The sequence below is a fragment of the Mustelus asterias genome, unplaced genomic scaffold (assembly GCF_964213995.1).
Source record: "Mustelus asterias unplaced genomic scaffold, sMusAst1.hap1.1 HAP1_SCAFFOLD_3486, whole genome shotgun sequence".
Classification (NCBI taxonomy): domain Eukaryota; kingdom Metazoa; phylum Chordata; class Chondrichthyes; order Carcharhiniformes; family Triakidae; genus Mustelus; species Mustelus asterias.
The window spans coordinates 1,294-17,066 of record NW_027593431.1 but is presented as its reverse complement, the minus strand read 5'-3'; the positions used below and the strand labels follow the sequence as shown (position 1 = coordinate 17,066).

Below are 15,773 nucleotides of genomic sequence, written 5' to 3'. Positions count from 1 at the left end.
TGATCAGCCATAATCAAAATGAATGGGGTAGCAGGCTTGAAGGGCTGAATGGCCTCCTCTTGGTCAAACCATTAGCCCCACCCCCCCCAGGACAATTCAAGTGAGGGGCGGGACCGCAGCTGCCAGGGTTGACCAATCAGGGGGACGGTCCCCTTGTGACAGACAGGCACGGCAGCCAATCGGTATCTGGAGGGCGGGGAAATTGGGGGGGCCGCGTCGGATTGGCCGAGAGGAGGGGAAGGCGGGAACAGTGTGGCTGATTGACAGCCTACCTAACCAATAGACGTCGAAGGATTTTGTAGCCCCTCCCCTTACCTCCTGCCCCGACAGAGCGAGCCCAACTCCAGTCAATGCCGGGGGGAGTATGATTGACGTACGGATCCACCAATCAGCAACGGTAGCCGAGGGGAGAGGCGGGGCGGCAGGCGGCTAACGGCGTGCGGATTCAACCAATCAACGACGAGGTCAGATGATTGACATAGCTCTGCACCAATAGACGGCGGAGAATAGGGGGCAGCGGCGGATGATTGGCACCAATCGACGCCGCCGCGTGGGGCGGGGCGGGGCGGGCTGGAGTGGCGGCGAGGGGGGCGGTTAAAACTGTGCCCTGCCCAATCGGCGGCGGTCCTCGCGGCGGCCGTCGTTGATTGACGTGGCGTCAGACCAATCGGCGGCGGATCTCGCGGCGGTGCCGTTGATTGACGTGGCGTCAGACCAATCGGCGGTGGAGTTTTCGGCAAGGCGGGAGGGATGATTGACGTGGCGTCAGACCAATCAGCGGCGGAACCTGCGGCGGGGTCGTTGACGTGGCGTCAGACCAATCAGCGGCGGAACTCGCGGCGGGGTCGTTGATTGACGTGGCGTCAGACCAATCGGCGGTGGAGCTTTCTGCAAGGGGGGGGTGGGCTGTATGACGTGGCATCAGACCAATCAGCGGTGGAGCTTTCGGCAGAAGGGGAGGGATGATTGACGTGACGTCAGACCAATCGGCGGTGGAGTTTTCGGCAAGGCGGGAGGGATGTTTGACGTGGCATCAGACCAATCAGCGGCGGAATCCGCGGCGGGGTCGTTGATTGACGTGGCGTCAGACCAATCGGCGGTGGAGCTTTCGGCAAGGGGGCGGGCTGATTGACGTGGCATCAGACCAATCAGCGCCGGGAACGGAGGCGGGACCAGAGAAGGAAGTTCCCCTGGTTTGAGGGAGGACATCTTTTGTCCCTCTCTCTGGACTGAAGGCAATGGCAGGCGGCAGAGGCGGCCAGGAGCCATCTGGTGAGGTGGTGCATGTTAGCAAAAGCATAAGTAACCAACAATTTTCCACCCCAATCTCTTAATTTAACGAAACATCTTGAAGTTTGCAGGGCCACACCCAGAAGGAGGCCGTTCAGCCCATCTAGTCTGTACTAGCAACAATCCCACCCAGCCTGTATACCCATAACATCCACAATATTTACCCTGATAACCCCCCCCGAACATGTCAGGGGCACCAAAGCTGCAAGTATTGTAAACTGAGGAAGAAGGAAGAGGGAAGTCTGCAGGTGCAACAGGTGATCAAGAAGGCAAATGGGACGTTGGCCTATATCGCCAGGGGGGATAGAATATAAAAGCAGAGATGTCTTGCTGCACTACCAGAAGGACGTGGACCAATTCTGGTCGCCGCACTACCAGAAGGACGTGGAGGCTTTAGAGAGAGTGCAGAGAAGGTTTACCAGGATGTTGCCTGGTATGGAGGGTCTTGGCTATGAGGAGAGATTGAGTAAACTGGGGTTGTTCTCCCTGGAAAGACGGAGAATGAGGGGAGATCTAATAGAGGTGTACAAGATTATGAAGGGGTTAGATAGGGTGAACGGTGGGAAGCTTTTTCCCAGGTCGGAGGTGACGATCACGAGGGGTCACGGGCTCAAGGTGAGAGGGGCGAGGTATAACTCAGATATCAGAGGGATGTTTTTTACACAGCGGGTGGTGGGGGCCTGGAATGCGCTGCCAAGTCGGGTGGTGGAGGCAGGCACGCTGACATCGTTTAAGACTTACCTGGATAGTCACATGAGCAGCCTAGGAATGGAGGGATACAAACGATTGGTCTAGTTGGACCAAGGAGCGGCACAGGCTTGGAGGGCCGAAAGGCCTGTTTCCTGTGCTGTACTGTTCTTTGTTCTTTGCATCTGATGTGGAGATGCCGGCGTTGGACTGGGGTAAACACAGTAAGAAGTTTTACAACACCAGGTTAAAGTCCAGCAGGTTTATTTGGTAGCAAAAGCCACACAGTTCTGGTCGCCTCACTATAAGAAGGATGTGGAAGCGCTGGAAAGAGTGCAGAGGAGATTTACCAGGATGCTGCCTGGTTTGGAGGGTAGGTCTTATGAGGAAAGGTTGAGGGAGCTAGGGCTGTTCTCTCTGGAGCGGAGGAGGCTGAGGGGAGACTTAATAGAGGTTTATAAAATGATGAAGGGGATAGATAGAGTGAACGTTCAAAGACTATTTCCTCGGGTGGATGGAGCTATTACAAGGGGGCATAACTATAGGGTTCGTGGTGGGAGATACAGGAAGGATATCAGAGGTAGGTTCTTTACGCAGAGAGTGGTTGGGGTGTGGAATGGACTGCCTGCAGTGATAGTGGAGTCAGACACTTTAGGAACATTTAAGCGGTTATTGGATAGGCACATGGAGCACACCAGGATGATAGGGAGTGGGATAGCTTGATCTTGGTTTCAGATAAAGCTCGGCACAACATCGTGGGCCGAAGGGCCTGTTCTGTGCTGTACTGTTCTATGTTCTACAAGCTTTCGGAGCCCCAAGCCCCTTCTTCAGGTGAGTGGGAATTCTGTTCACAAACAGGGCTTAATTTACATGAATAATGGTTGGAATGCGAATACTTACAGCGAATCAAGTCTTTATCTTACAGCTAATTATCTTAAAGATTTGATTAGCTGTAAGTATTCGCATTCCAACCATTATTCATGTAAATTGAGTCTCTGTCTTCATATGCCCTGTTTGTGAACAGAATTCCCACTCACCTGAAGAAGGGGCTTAGAGCTCCGAAAGCTTGTGTGGCTTTTGCTACCGAATAAACCTGTTGGACTTTAACCTGGTGTTGTTAAACTTCTTACTGTTGCTGCACCTGTACAGGGCATTGGTGAGGCCGCAGCTGGAATACTGCGTGCAGTATTGGTCCCCTTATTTGCAGAAGGATATATTGGCCTTGGAGGGAGTGCAGAGAAGGTTCACCAGGTTGATACCGGAGATGAGGGGTGTTGATTATGAGGAGAGACTGAGCAGATTGGGTTTGTACTCGTTGGAATTTAGAAGGCTGAGGGGGGATCTTATAGAGACCTATAAGATAATGAAGGGGCTGGATAGGGTAGAGGTGGAGAGATTCTTTCCACTTAGAAAGGAAACTAGAACTAGAGGGCACAGCCTCAAAATTAAAGGGGGGTCAGTTTAGGACAGAGTTGAGGAGGAACTTCTTCTCTCAGAGGGTGGTGAATCTCTGGAATTCTCTGCCCACTGAAGTGGTGGAGGCTACCTCGTTGAATATGTTTAAATCACGGATAGATGGATTCCTGATCGGTAAGGGAATTGGGGGTTATAGGGATCAGGCGGGTAAGTGGAACTGATCCACTTCAGATCAGCCATGATCTTATTGAATGGCGGGGCAGGCTCGAGGGGCTAGATGGCCTACTCCTGCTCCTATTTCTTATGTTCTTATAGGAAGAAGGAAGTGTATGTAAGGTTGAGAAAACAAGGTTCAGTTGGCTCGATGGAGGGTTACAAGTTAGCAAGAAATGAGCTGAAAAAGGGGGCTTAGGAGAACGAGGAGGGGGCATGAGAAGTCCCTGGCGGGTCGGATCAAGGAAAACCCCAAGGCTTTTTACTCTTGTGTGAGGAATAAAAGAATGACCAGGGTGAGGTTAGGGCCGGTCAAGGACAGCAGTGGGAATTTGTGCATGGAGTCAGAAGAGATAGGAGAGGTGATGAATGAATACTTTTCTTCAGTGTTCACCAAGGAAAGGGGCCATGTTTTTTTGAGGAAGAGAGGGTGTTACAGGCTGGAGGACGTAGATGTTCGGAGGGAAGATGTACTAGCAATTTTGAATAAACTGAAGGTTGATAAGTCCCCTGGGCCTGATGAAATATACCCTAGGATTCTTTGGGAGGCGAGGGATGAGATTGCAGAGCCTTTGGCATTGATCTTTGGGTCCTCACTGTCCACGGGGTGGTGCCAGAGGACTGGAGAGTGGCGAATGTTGTTCCTCTGTTTAAGAAAGGGAAAAGAAATGACCCTGGTAATTATAGGTCGGTTAGTCTTACTTCGGTGGTTGGTAAGTTGATGGAAAAGGTCCTTGGGGATGGGATTTACGACCATTTAGAGAGATGCGGATTAATCCGGGATAGTCAGCACGGATTTGTGAAGGGCAAGTCGTGCCTCACAAATTTGATATAATTTTTTGAGGAGGTAACTAAGTGTGTTGATGAAGGTAGTGCAGTTGACGTCATATACATGGATTTTAGGAAGGCGTTTGATAAAGTCCCCCATGTTCGGCTTATGAAGAAAGTAAGGATGTGTGGGATAGAGGGAAGTTTGGCCGATTGGATAGGTAACTGGCTATCGAACAGAAGACAGAGGGTGGTGGTGGATGGAAAATTTTCGGACTGGAAACCGGTTACCAGCAGAGTGCCACAGGGATCAGTGCTTGGTCCTCTGCTATTTGTAATTTTTATAAATGACTTAGAGGAGGGGGCTGAAGGGTGGATCAGTAAATTTGCTGATGACACCAAAATTGGAGGAGTAGTGGATGAGGTGGAGGGCTGTTGTAGGCTGCAAAGAGACATAGATAGGATGCAAAGCTGGGCTGAAAAATGGCAAATGGAGTTTAACCCTGATAAATGCGAGGTGATTCATTTTGGTAGGACAAATTTGAATGTAGATTACAGGGTCAAAGGTAGGGTTCTGAAGAATATGGAGGAACAGAGAGATCTTGGGGTTCATATCCACAGATCTCTGAAGGTTGCCACTCAAGTGGATAGAGCTGTGAAGAAGGCCTATCGTGTGTTGGCGTTCATTAACAGGGGGTTTGCGTTTAAGAGCCGTGGGGTTATGCTGCAACTGTGCAGGACCTTGGTGAGACCACATTTGGAATATTGTGTGCAGTTCTGGTCACCTCACTATAAGAAGGATGTGGAGACACTGGAAAGAGTGCAGAGGAGATTTACCAGGATGCTGCCTGGTTTGGAGGGTAGGTCTTATGAGGAAAGGTTGAGGGAACTTGGGCTTTTCTCTTTGGAGTGGAGGAGGTTGAGAGGAGACTTGATAGAGGTTTATAAGATGATGAGGGGGATCGATAGAGTGAACGTTCAAAGACTATTTCCTCGGGTGGATGGAGCTATTACAAGGGGGCATAACTATAGGGTTCATGGTGGGAGATATAGGAAGGATATCAGAGGTAGGTTCTTTACGCAGAGAGTGGTTGGGGTGTGGAATGGACTGCCTGCAGTGATAGTGGAGTCAGACACTTTAGGAACATTTAAGAAGCTATTGGATAGGCACATGGAGTACTTCAGGATGATAGGGAGGGAATAGCTTGATCTGGGTTTCAGACAAAGCTCGGCACAACATCGTGGGCCGAAGGGCCTGATCTGTGCTGTACTGTTCTATGATTTTGATGGCTTGAGTTATAAGGAGAGGCTGGATAGACTGGGACTTTTTTCCCTGGAGTGTAGGAGGCTGAGGGGTGACCTTAGAGAGGTCGATAAAATAATGAGGGGCATAGATCAGCTAGATAGTCAATATCTTTTCCCAAAGGTAGGGGAGTCTAAAACTAGAGGGCATAGGTTTAAGGTGAGAGGGAAGAGATGTGCGGGGTCCAAAGATGTGCGGGTTAGGTTGATTGGCCAGGTTAAAAAAAAAAATTGCCCCTTAGAGTCCTGGGATGCGTAGGTTAGAGGGATTAGTGGGTAAAATATGTGGGGGTAGGGCCTGGGTGGGATTGTGGTCGGTGCAGACTCGATGGGCCGAATGGCCTCCTTCTGCACTGTAGGGATTCTATGATTTCTATGTAAAAGGGTCCAGAGGGGCAATATTTTCACACAGAGAGTGGTGAGTGTCTGGAATGAGCTGCCAGAGGAAGTAGTAGAGGCGGGTACAATTTTGTCTTTTAAAAAGCGTTTAGACAGTTACATGGGGAAGATGGGTAAAGAGGGATATTTTGATTTGATTTATTATTGTCACATGTATTGGGATACAGTGAAAAGTATTGTTTCTTGCGCGCTGTACAGCCAAAGCATACCATTCATAGAGAAGGAAAGGAGCGGGTGCAGAATGTAGTGTTATAGTCATAGCTAGGGTGCAGAGAAAGATCAACTTAATGCGAGGTAGGTCCATTCAAAAGTCTGACGGCAGCAGGGAAGAAGCTGTTCTTGAGTCGGTCGGTACGTGACCTCAGACTTTTGTAGCTTTTTCCCGACGGAAGAAGGTGGAAGAGAGAATGTCCGGGGTGTGTGGGGGTCCTTGATGATGCTGGCTGCTTTTCCCCGAGGCAGCGGGAAGTGTAGACGGAGTCAATGGATGGGAGGCTGGACCATACACTGGCAACTGGGACTGGCTTAGTGATTAAAAAAACAAGGTTGGCAGGAACAAGTTGGACCAAAGGGCCTGTTTTCATGCTGTAAACCTCTATGATGCTATGACTATTTTATTTATTATTTAGAGTTGTTTGAAGTATACTATTGTCACAAGTAGGTTTACATTAACGCTGCAATGAAGTTAGTGTGAAAATCCCCTTGTCGCCACACCTGTTCGGGTTACGCTGAGGGAGAATTTAGCACGGCCCAATGACACCCTAACCAACACGTCTTTCAGACTGTGGGAGGAAACCGGAGCACCCGGAGGAAACCCACGCAGGCACGGCGGGGGGAGAAAGTGCAGACTCCGCACAGACAGTGACCTGAGCCAGGAATTGAACCTGGGTCCCCTGACGCTGTGAGAACAGCCAGTGCGGTGTGGGTGCACCTTGTCAACATAGCAGCAAGTGGGGAGGCTTTGGCAATTGCAGTGTTAAGCTCTTCTGCCTTATCAAAGACAGGTGACGGCCATTGTCCCGACCTCCAAGACCTCAAAGCTGGAAGACTTTAGGGAAGTGGGGGGGGAGGATCTTAATGAGTTTGCAACTCCACTGGGCTGGGTGGTAGAATAAACTTGCTGAAGGTAAAAGAAGACAAGTTGCTGTGTTATCCCTCTGTTGTATCCTATTACCGATCGTAACGGCACCAGCAGTGCTTGTTGCAGAGGGTTGAGATCAGGAAAGCAAAGAGAACCATAGAACCCACTACAGTGCAGAAAGAGGCCATTTGGCCCATCGAGCCTGCACCGACCACCATCCCACCCAGGCCCTACTCCCCGTATCCCGACATATTTACCCTGCTAATCCCTCTGACCCTCATATTTTACCCACTAATCCCTCTAATCTACGCATCCCGGGACACTAAGGGGCAATTTTTAGCACGGCCAATCAACCTAACCAACACGTCTTTTGGACTGTGGGGTGGAAACCGGAGCACCCGGAGGAAACCCACGCAGACACGGGGAGAACGTGCAGACTCCACAAAGAACAATACAGCACAGGAACAGGCCCTTCGGCCCTCCAAGCCCGCGCCGCTCCCTGGTCCAAACTAGACCATTCTTTTGTATCCCTCCATTCCCACTCCATTCATGTGGCTATCTAGATAAGTCTTAAACATTCCCAGTGTGTCCGCCTCCACCACCTTGCCCGGCAGCGCATTCCAGGCCCCCACCACCCTCTGTGTAAAATACGTCCTTCTGATATCTGTGTTAAACCTCCCCCCCCCCCCCCTCTCACCTTGAACCTATGACCCCTCGTGAACGTCACCACCAACCTGGGGAAAAGCTTCCCACCGTTCACCCTATCTATGCCTTTCATAATTTTATACACCTCTATTAGGTCACCCCTCATCCTCCGTCTGAAGAAAGCAAATGTCTTTTTTTTCCCAACTTAAATACATAAAAAAGCAAGTGGATCATTCATGAAAGAGAGTCAACCCCATTGCTGTGTGGCTCTGGAGTCACATGTAGGCCAGACCGGGTAAGGACGGCAGATTTCCTTCCCTAAAGGGACATTAGTGAACCAGATGGGTTTTTCCGACAATGGTTTCACCGCCATCAGTAGATTCTTAATTCCAGATATTTTTTTTACTGAATTCAAATTCCACCATCTGCCGTGGGCGGGATTCGAACCCGGGTCCCCCAGAACATTAGCTGAGTTTCTGGATTAATAGTCTAGCGATCATACCACTCGGCCCTATTCGACTCATAGAATCCTACAGTGCAGAAGGAGGCCATTTGGCCCATCGAGTCTGCACCGAAAAACAATCCCACCCAGGCCCTACCCCCATAACCCCATACGCTTGCCCTAGCAAATCCCCTTGACACTAAGGGACAATTTAGCACGGCCAATCCATCTAACCTGCACATCTTTGGACACTAAGGGGCAATTTAGCATGGCCAATCCACCTAACCTGCACATCTTTGGACACTAAGGGACAATTTAGCATGGCCAATCCACCTAACCTGCAAATCTTTGGACACTAAGGGGCAATTTAGCATGGCCAATCCACCTAACCTGCACATCTTTGGACACTAGGGGGCAATTTAGCATGGCCAATCCACCTAACCTGCACATCTTTGGACACTAAGGGGCAATTTAGCACGGCCAATCCACCTAACCTGCACATCCTTTGGCCTGTGGGAGGAAACCGGAGCACCCGGAGGAAACCCACGCAGACACGGGGAGAATGTGCAAACTCTGCACAGACGGTGACCCGAGCCGGGAATCGAACCCAGGACCCTGGAGCTGTGAAGCAGCAGTGCCGACCACTGTGCCACGGTATCATCCAGTCTACCTGTCCCGAGGCGCGTTGCCCAGATCCCGTTTCCCGGCACTCCAGGGGTGGTCGAACAGGGTCTTTGAGATGTTAACTGTCGGTCCTCTCGTAGGCAGGAAGCGAAAGAATCCAGAGAAGGAGGAGGAGGAGGAGGAGCTCGATGAACTGGCTTGTCGCTGGGAATGGGAAGGGGATGGTGGCGTTTGGAATGTTTATTCCGATGAACACGCGCAGGAAATCTCCGAGGCCTTGCGGTGAGTGTGTGGAAGTGCAGCATGCGGCATTTCGATCGACGTACCTCGCGTGTGAGAGTTCTCATCCTGCGATTCCCTCCACTGCCTCTTCCCCCCCCCCCCCCCAACATCTGTGATTACCTCCAGCCTCAACCCCCCCCCCCCCCCCCCCCGCCGAGATCCGAAACGAAGAGGGAAAGTTCCAGAAAAGCTCCACAGATGTGGCAAACATCTGCCAAGCAACAAAAGTTAGTGGCATTACGAGCCCAATGTTTTGATTTGATTTATTATTGTTACATGTATTGGGATACAGTGAAAAGTATTGTTCCTTAAGAACATAAGAAATAGGAGCAGGAGTAGGCCATCTAGCCCCTCGAGCCTGCCCCGCCATTCAATAAGATCATGGCTGATCTGAAGTGGATCAGTTCCACTTACCCGCCTGATCCCTATAACTCCTAATTCCCTTACCGATCAGGAATCCATCTCTCCGTGATTTGAACATATTCAACCAGGTAGCCTCCACCACTTCAGTGGGCAGAGAATTCCAGAGATTCACCACCCTCTGAGAGAAGAAGTTCCTCCTCAACTCTGTCCTAAACTGACCCCTCTTTATTTTGAGGCTGTGCCCTCTAGTTCTAGTTTCCTTTCTAAGTGGAAAGAATCTCTCCACCTCTCCCCTATCCAGCCCCTTTATTATCTTATAGGTCTCTACAAGATCACCCCTCAGCCTTCTAAATTCCGACGAATACAAACCCAATCTGCTCAGTCTCTCCTCATAATCAACACCCCTCATCTCTGATATCAACCTGGTGAACCTTCTCTGCACTCCCTCCAAGGCCAATATATCCTTCCGCAAATAAGGGGACCAATACTGCCCACAGTATTCCAGCTGCGGCCTCACCAATGCCCTGTACAGATGCAGCAAGACATCTCTGCTTTTATATTCTATCCCCCTGGCGATATAGGCCAACATCCCATTTGCCTTCTTGATCACCTGTTGCACCTGCAGACTGGGTTTTTGCGCCTCATGCACAAGGACCCCTCTTGCGCACTGTACAGACAATGCATACAGTTCATAGAGTACACAGGGGAGAAGGAAGAGGATTTGATTTATTATTGTCACATGCATTGGTATACAGTGAACAGTATTGTTTTCTTGCTCACTATACAGTGAAAGCATACCGTTCATAGAATCCAAAGGGAAAAAGGAAAGGAGAGGGTGCAGAATGTAGTGTTACAGTCATAGCTCGGGCGTAGAGAAAGATCAGCTTAATGCGAGGTAGGGTCCATTCAAAAGTCTGATAGCAGCAGGGAAGAAGCTGTTCTTGAGTCGGTCGGTACGTGTCCTCAGACTTTTGTATCATTTTCCTGATAGAAGAAGGTGGGAGAGAGAATGTCCGGGGTGCGTGGGGGTCCTTGATTACGCTGGCTGCTTTTCCCGAGGCAGCGGGAAGTGTAGACGGGGTCAGAGGATGGGAGGCTGGTTTGTGTGATGGACTGGGCTACCCGTCTGTAGTTTCTTGCGGTCTTGGTTGGAGCAGGAGCCATACCAAGCTGTGAAAGAATGCTTTCCACGGTGCATCTGAAGAAGTTGGTGAGAGTTGTAGCGGACATGCCAAATTTCCATAGTCTCCTGAGAAAGTAGAGGTGTTGGTGGGCTTTCTTAACTATAGTGTCAGCATGGGGGGGGACCAGGACAGGTTGTTGGTGATCTGGACACCTAAAAACTTGAAGCTCTCAACCCTTTCTACTTCGTCCCCGTTGATGTCGACAGGGGCATGTCCTCCTCTACGCTTCCTGAAGTCGATGACAATCTCCTTCATTTTGTTGACATTGAGGGAGAGATTATTGTTGCCGCACCAGCTCACCAGATTCTCGATCTCTTTCCTGTACTCTGTCTCATCATTGTTTGAGATCCGACCCACTACAGTGGCGTCATCAGCGAACTTTAAAATGGAGTTGGAGAGGAATTTGGCCGCACAGTGATAGGTGTATAAGGAGTTATAGTAGAGGGCTGAGAACACAGCCTTGTGAGGCACCGGTGTTGAGGGTGATCGTGGAGGAAGTGTTGTTGCCTATCCTTACTGATTGCGATCTGTGGGTTAGGAAGTCTCGGATGCAGTCGCAGGGGGAGGAGCTGGGCCCGAGGTCACTAAGTTTGGAGATGAGTCTCGGAGGAATAATGGTGTTAAAGGCTGAGTTGTCGTCCATGAATAAGAGTCTGACATTGGTGTTTTTGGTATCTGTCTATCTAACGAAGGTTGGTGGTGTTGTGGATAGTCTGGAGGGATGTCAGAAGCTGCAGCGTGACATAGATAGGATGCAAGACTGGGCGGAGAAGTGGCAGATGGACTTCAACCCCCGGGTAAATGTGTAGTGGTCCATTTTGGCAGGTCAAATGGGATGAAGGAGTACAATATCAAGGGTAAGACTCTTAGCAGTGTAGAGGATCAGAAGGACCTTGGGGTCCGGGTCCATAGGTCTCTTAAATCGGCCTCGCAGGTAGAGGAGGTGGTTAAGAAGGCGTATGGTGTGCTGGCCTTCATCAATCGAGGGATTGAGTTTAGGAGTCGGGAGGTAATGATGCAGCTTTATAAGACCTTCGTCAGACCCCACTTGGACTCAGTTCTGGTCGCCTCATTACAGGAAGGATGTGGAAAAGATTGAAAGGGTGCAGAGGAGATTTACAAGGATGTTGCCTGGATTAAGTGGCATGCCTTATGAGGATAGGTTGAGGGAGCTCGGGGTCTTTTCTCCTTGGAGAGACGAAGGATGAGAGGAGACCTAATAGAGGTATATAAGATGTTGAGAGGCATAGATCGGGTGGACTCTCGGAGGCTTTTTCCCAGGGTGGAAATGTCTGCTACGAGAGGACACAGGTTTAAGGTGCTGGGGAGTAGGTACAGGGGAGATGTCAGGGGTAGGTTTTTCACTCAGAGGGTGGTGGGCAAGTGGAATCGGCTGCCGTCAGTGGAGGCAAACTCGATAGGGCCTTTTAAGAGACTTCTGGATGAGTACATGGGACGTAATAGGATTGAGGGTTATAGGTAGGTCTATATATAGGCCGAGGTAGGTAGGGACACGACTGGCGCAACTTGTGGGGCCGAAGGGCCTGTTTGTGCTGTAGTGTTCCATCCGGTCCTTACCCGGTCTGGCCTACATGTGACCCCTGATCCACAGCGATGTGGTTGAACGATCTTCTTAATAGGTTATTTAGTTCAAGAGGAGGCAATGGCCTAGTGGGTATTATCGCGAGACTATTAATCCAGAAACTCGGCTCATTAAACTCAGGGCGGCACGGTGGCACAGTGGTTAGCACTGCTGCTTCACAGCTCCAGGGACCCGGGTTCGATTCCCGGCTCGGGTCACTGTCTGTGTGGAGTTTGCACATTCTCCCCGTGTCTGTGTGGGTTTCCTCCGGGTGCTCCGGTTTCCTCCCACAGTCCAAAGATGTGCGGGTGAGGTGGATTGGCCAGGTTAAAAATTGCCCCTTCGAGTCCTGAGATGCGTAGGTTAGAGGGATTAGTGGGTAAATATGTGGGGGTAGGGCCTGGGTGGGATTGTGGTCGGTGCAGATTCGATGGGCCGAATGGCCTCCTTCTGCACTGTAGGGTTTCTCTTGATTTCTATGATGTTCTGGAATTATGAATCTATGGATGACGGTGAAACCATTGTCAGGAAAAAACCCATCTGGTTCACCAACGTCCTTTATAGGGAAGGAAATCTGCCGTCCTTACCCCGGTCTGGCCTACATGTGACTCCAGAGCCACACAGCAATGTGGTTGACTCTCGACTGCCCTCTGAAGTGGCCCAGTCAGCCACTCCGTCGTTCAAGAAAGCAGCTCACCACCACCTTCTCAAGGGGCATTTAGGGATCGGCAAGAAACGCTGGGCAGCCGGCATGTCCCAAAAATGAATTTACAAAAATTAAGGCCCACGCAGGGATGCCCGCATCCAATGAATGAATTAATCGCAAAAAAAGAAGTCTCCTAAGTGAATAGAATCCCTACAGTGCAGAAGGAGGCCATTTAGCCCATCGAGTCTGCACCGACCATCGTCCACCCAGGCCCTATCCCATAACCCCATGCAAAGCCAAGCTAATCCCCCCTGACACTAAGGGATAATTTAGCATGGTCCATCCACCTAATCTTTGGACTGTGGGAAGAAACCGGAGGAAACCCACTCAGACACGTTGGGGGGGGAGAGAACGTGCTGACTTGACTTGGACCTTGATACAAAAGTCTGAGGTCACGCACCAACCGACTCAAGAACAGCTTCTGCCCTGCTGCCGTCAGACTTTTGAGTGGACCCTACCTTGCATTCAGTTGATCTTTCTCTACACCCTAGCGACAGGTAGCACAGTGGTTAGCACTGCTGCTTCACAGCTCCAGGGACCTGGGTTCGATTCCCGGCTTGGGTCACTGTCTGTGTGGAGTTTGCACATTCATAGAATCATAGAAACCTACAGTGCAGAAGGAGGCCATTCGGCCCATCGAGTCTGCACCGACCACAATCCCACCCAGGCCCTACCCCCACATATATTTACCCGCTAATCCCTCTAACCTACGCATTTTAGGATTCTAAGGGGCAATTTTTAACCTGGCCAATCAACCTAACCCGCACATCTTTGGACTGTGGGAGGAAACCGGAGCACCCGGAGGAAACCCACGCAGACACGGGGAGAACGTGCAAACTCCACACAGACAGTGACCCGAGCCGGGAATCGAACCCAGGTCCCTGGAGCTGTGAGGCAGCAGTGCTAACCACCGTGTCGCCTGTGGTTTATCTTCATCAAACCCAAAGGGGCGGCACGGTGGCACAGTGGTTAGCACTGCTGCTTCACAGCTCCAGGGACCTGGGTTCGACTCCCAGCTCGGGTCTGTGTGGAGTTTGCACATTCTCCTCGTGTCTGCGTGGGTTTCCTCCGGGTGCTCCGGTTTCCTCCCACAGTCCAAAGATGTGCGGGTTAGGTGGATTGGCCAGGTTAAAAATTGCCCCTTCGAGTCCTGAGATGCGAAGGTTAGAGGGATTAGTGGGTAAATGTGTAGGGATATGGGGGTAGGGCCTGGGTGGGATTGTGGTCGGTGCAGACTCGATGGGCCGAATGGCCTCTTTCTGTACTGTAGGGTTTCTAAGATGACTGTAACACTACATTCTGCACCCTCTCCTTTCCTTCTCTATGTTTTGTCTGTAAAGCGCGCAAGAAACAATACTTTTCACGATCGCAATACGTGTGATAATAATAAATCAAATCAAAGACCGTTGGCCATTTTCCTCCCTGTCGCTGGGTCGGAATCCGACAGCTCACCGCCTGACGGAACCCGCGCCACGCGGAGTGCTGTGCTACCCACCTTCTCGAGGGGCAATTAGAGTTAGTCAATAAACGCTGGGCCTGGCCCGGCGACGCACCCGCACTCCACGGTAGGACTTCAAACAGAAGTTACTTCCAGGTGATTTGCACCGACACCGTTTCACCATCGTTCCCCTCCTCAGGTCCGGGAACACCTCCCTTCGGCTGCCTCTCGCTCCAAAAATCACCTTACAAGTGGATCTGAAGAAGATGATTCAGAAGAACAGCCAGACCGGCTTTGAAAGGACCATTCGCTACGCTGTGAAGGAGCAGGAGGACTGTACGTACCTGTCCTGGGGAGTGTTTGATGGGGGACAGTGTAGAGGGAGCTTTACTCTGTATCGAACCCCGTGCTGTACCTGTCCTGGGGAGTGTTTGATGGGGGGACAGTGTAGAGAGGGAGCTTTACTCTGTATCGAACCCCGTGCTGTACCTGTCCTGGGAGTGTTTGATGGGGACAGTGTAGAGGGAGCTTTACTCTGTATCTAACCCCGTGCTGTGCCTGTCCTGGGAGTGTTTGATGGGGACAGTGTAGAGGGAGCTTTACTCTGTATCTAACCCCGTGCTGTACCTGTCCTGGGGAGTGTTTGATGGGGGGACAGTGTAGAGGGAGCTTTACTCTGTATCTAACCCCGTGCTGTACCTGTCCTGGGAGTGTTTGATGGGGACAGTGTAGAGGGAGCTTTACTCTGTATCTAACTCCGTGCTGTACCTGTCCGGGGAGTGTTTGATGGGGGACAGTGTAGAGGGAGCTTTACTCTGTATCTAACTCCGTGCTGTACCTGTCCGGGGAGTGTTTGATGGGGGACAGTGTAGAGGGAGCTTTACTCTGTATCTAACCCCGTGCTGTACCTGTCCGGGGAGTGTTTGATGGGGGACAGTGTAGAGGGAGCTTTACTCTGTATCTAACCCCGTGCTGTACCTGTCCTGGGAGTGTTTGATGGGGGACAGTGGAGAGGGAGCTTTACTCTGTATCTAACCCCGTGCTGTACCTGTCCTGGGAGTGTTTGATGGGGACAGTGGAGAGGGAGCTTTACTCAGTATCTAAACCCGTGCTGTACCTGTCCTGGGAGTGTTTGATGGGGGACAGTGTAGAGGGAGCTTTACTCTGTATCTAACCCTGTGCTGGACCTGTCCTGGGAGTGTTTGATGGGGACAGTGTAGCGGGAGCTTTACTCTGTATCTAACCCCGTGCTGTACCTGTCCTGGGAGTGTTTGATGGGGACAGTGTAGCGGGAGCTTTACTCTGTATCTAACCCCGTGCTGTACCTGTCCTGGGAGTGTTTGATGGGGGA

The 15,773-nt window shown here is 50.9% G+C and overlaps 1 protein-coding gene across 1 annotated transcript; it reads left to right on the top strand.

Annotated features, from left to right (window-relative positions):
* Positions 1-1,170: 1,170 nt before the first annotated feature.
* Positions 1,171-14,758, top strand: LOC144490604 (uncharacterized; the record flags this gene model as incomplete). The annotated part of the gene is made up of 3 exons (XM_078208315.1): positions 1,171-1,272; positions 9,008-9,149; positions 14,622-14,758. Coding segments are annotated over exons 1-3 (313 nt in total), but the record flags the coding sequence as incomplete, so codon positions are not given.
* Between the last annotated feature and the right edge of the window lie 1,015 nt (positions 14,759-15,773).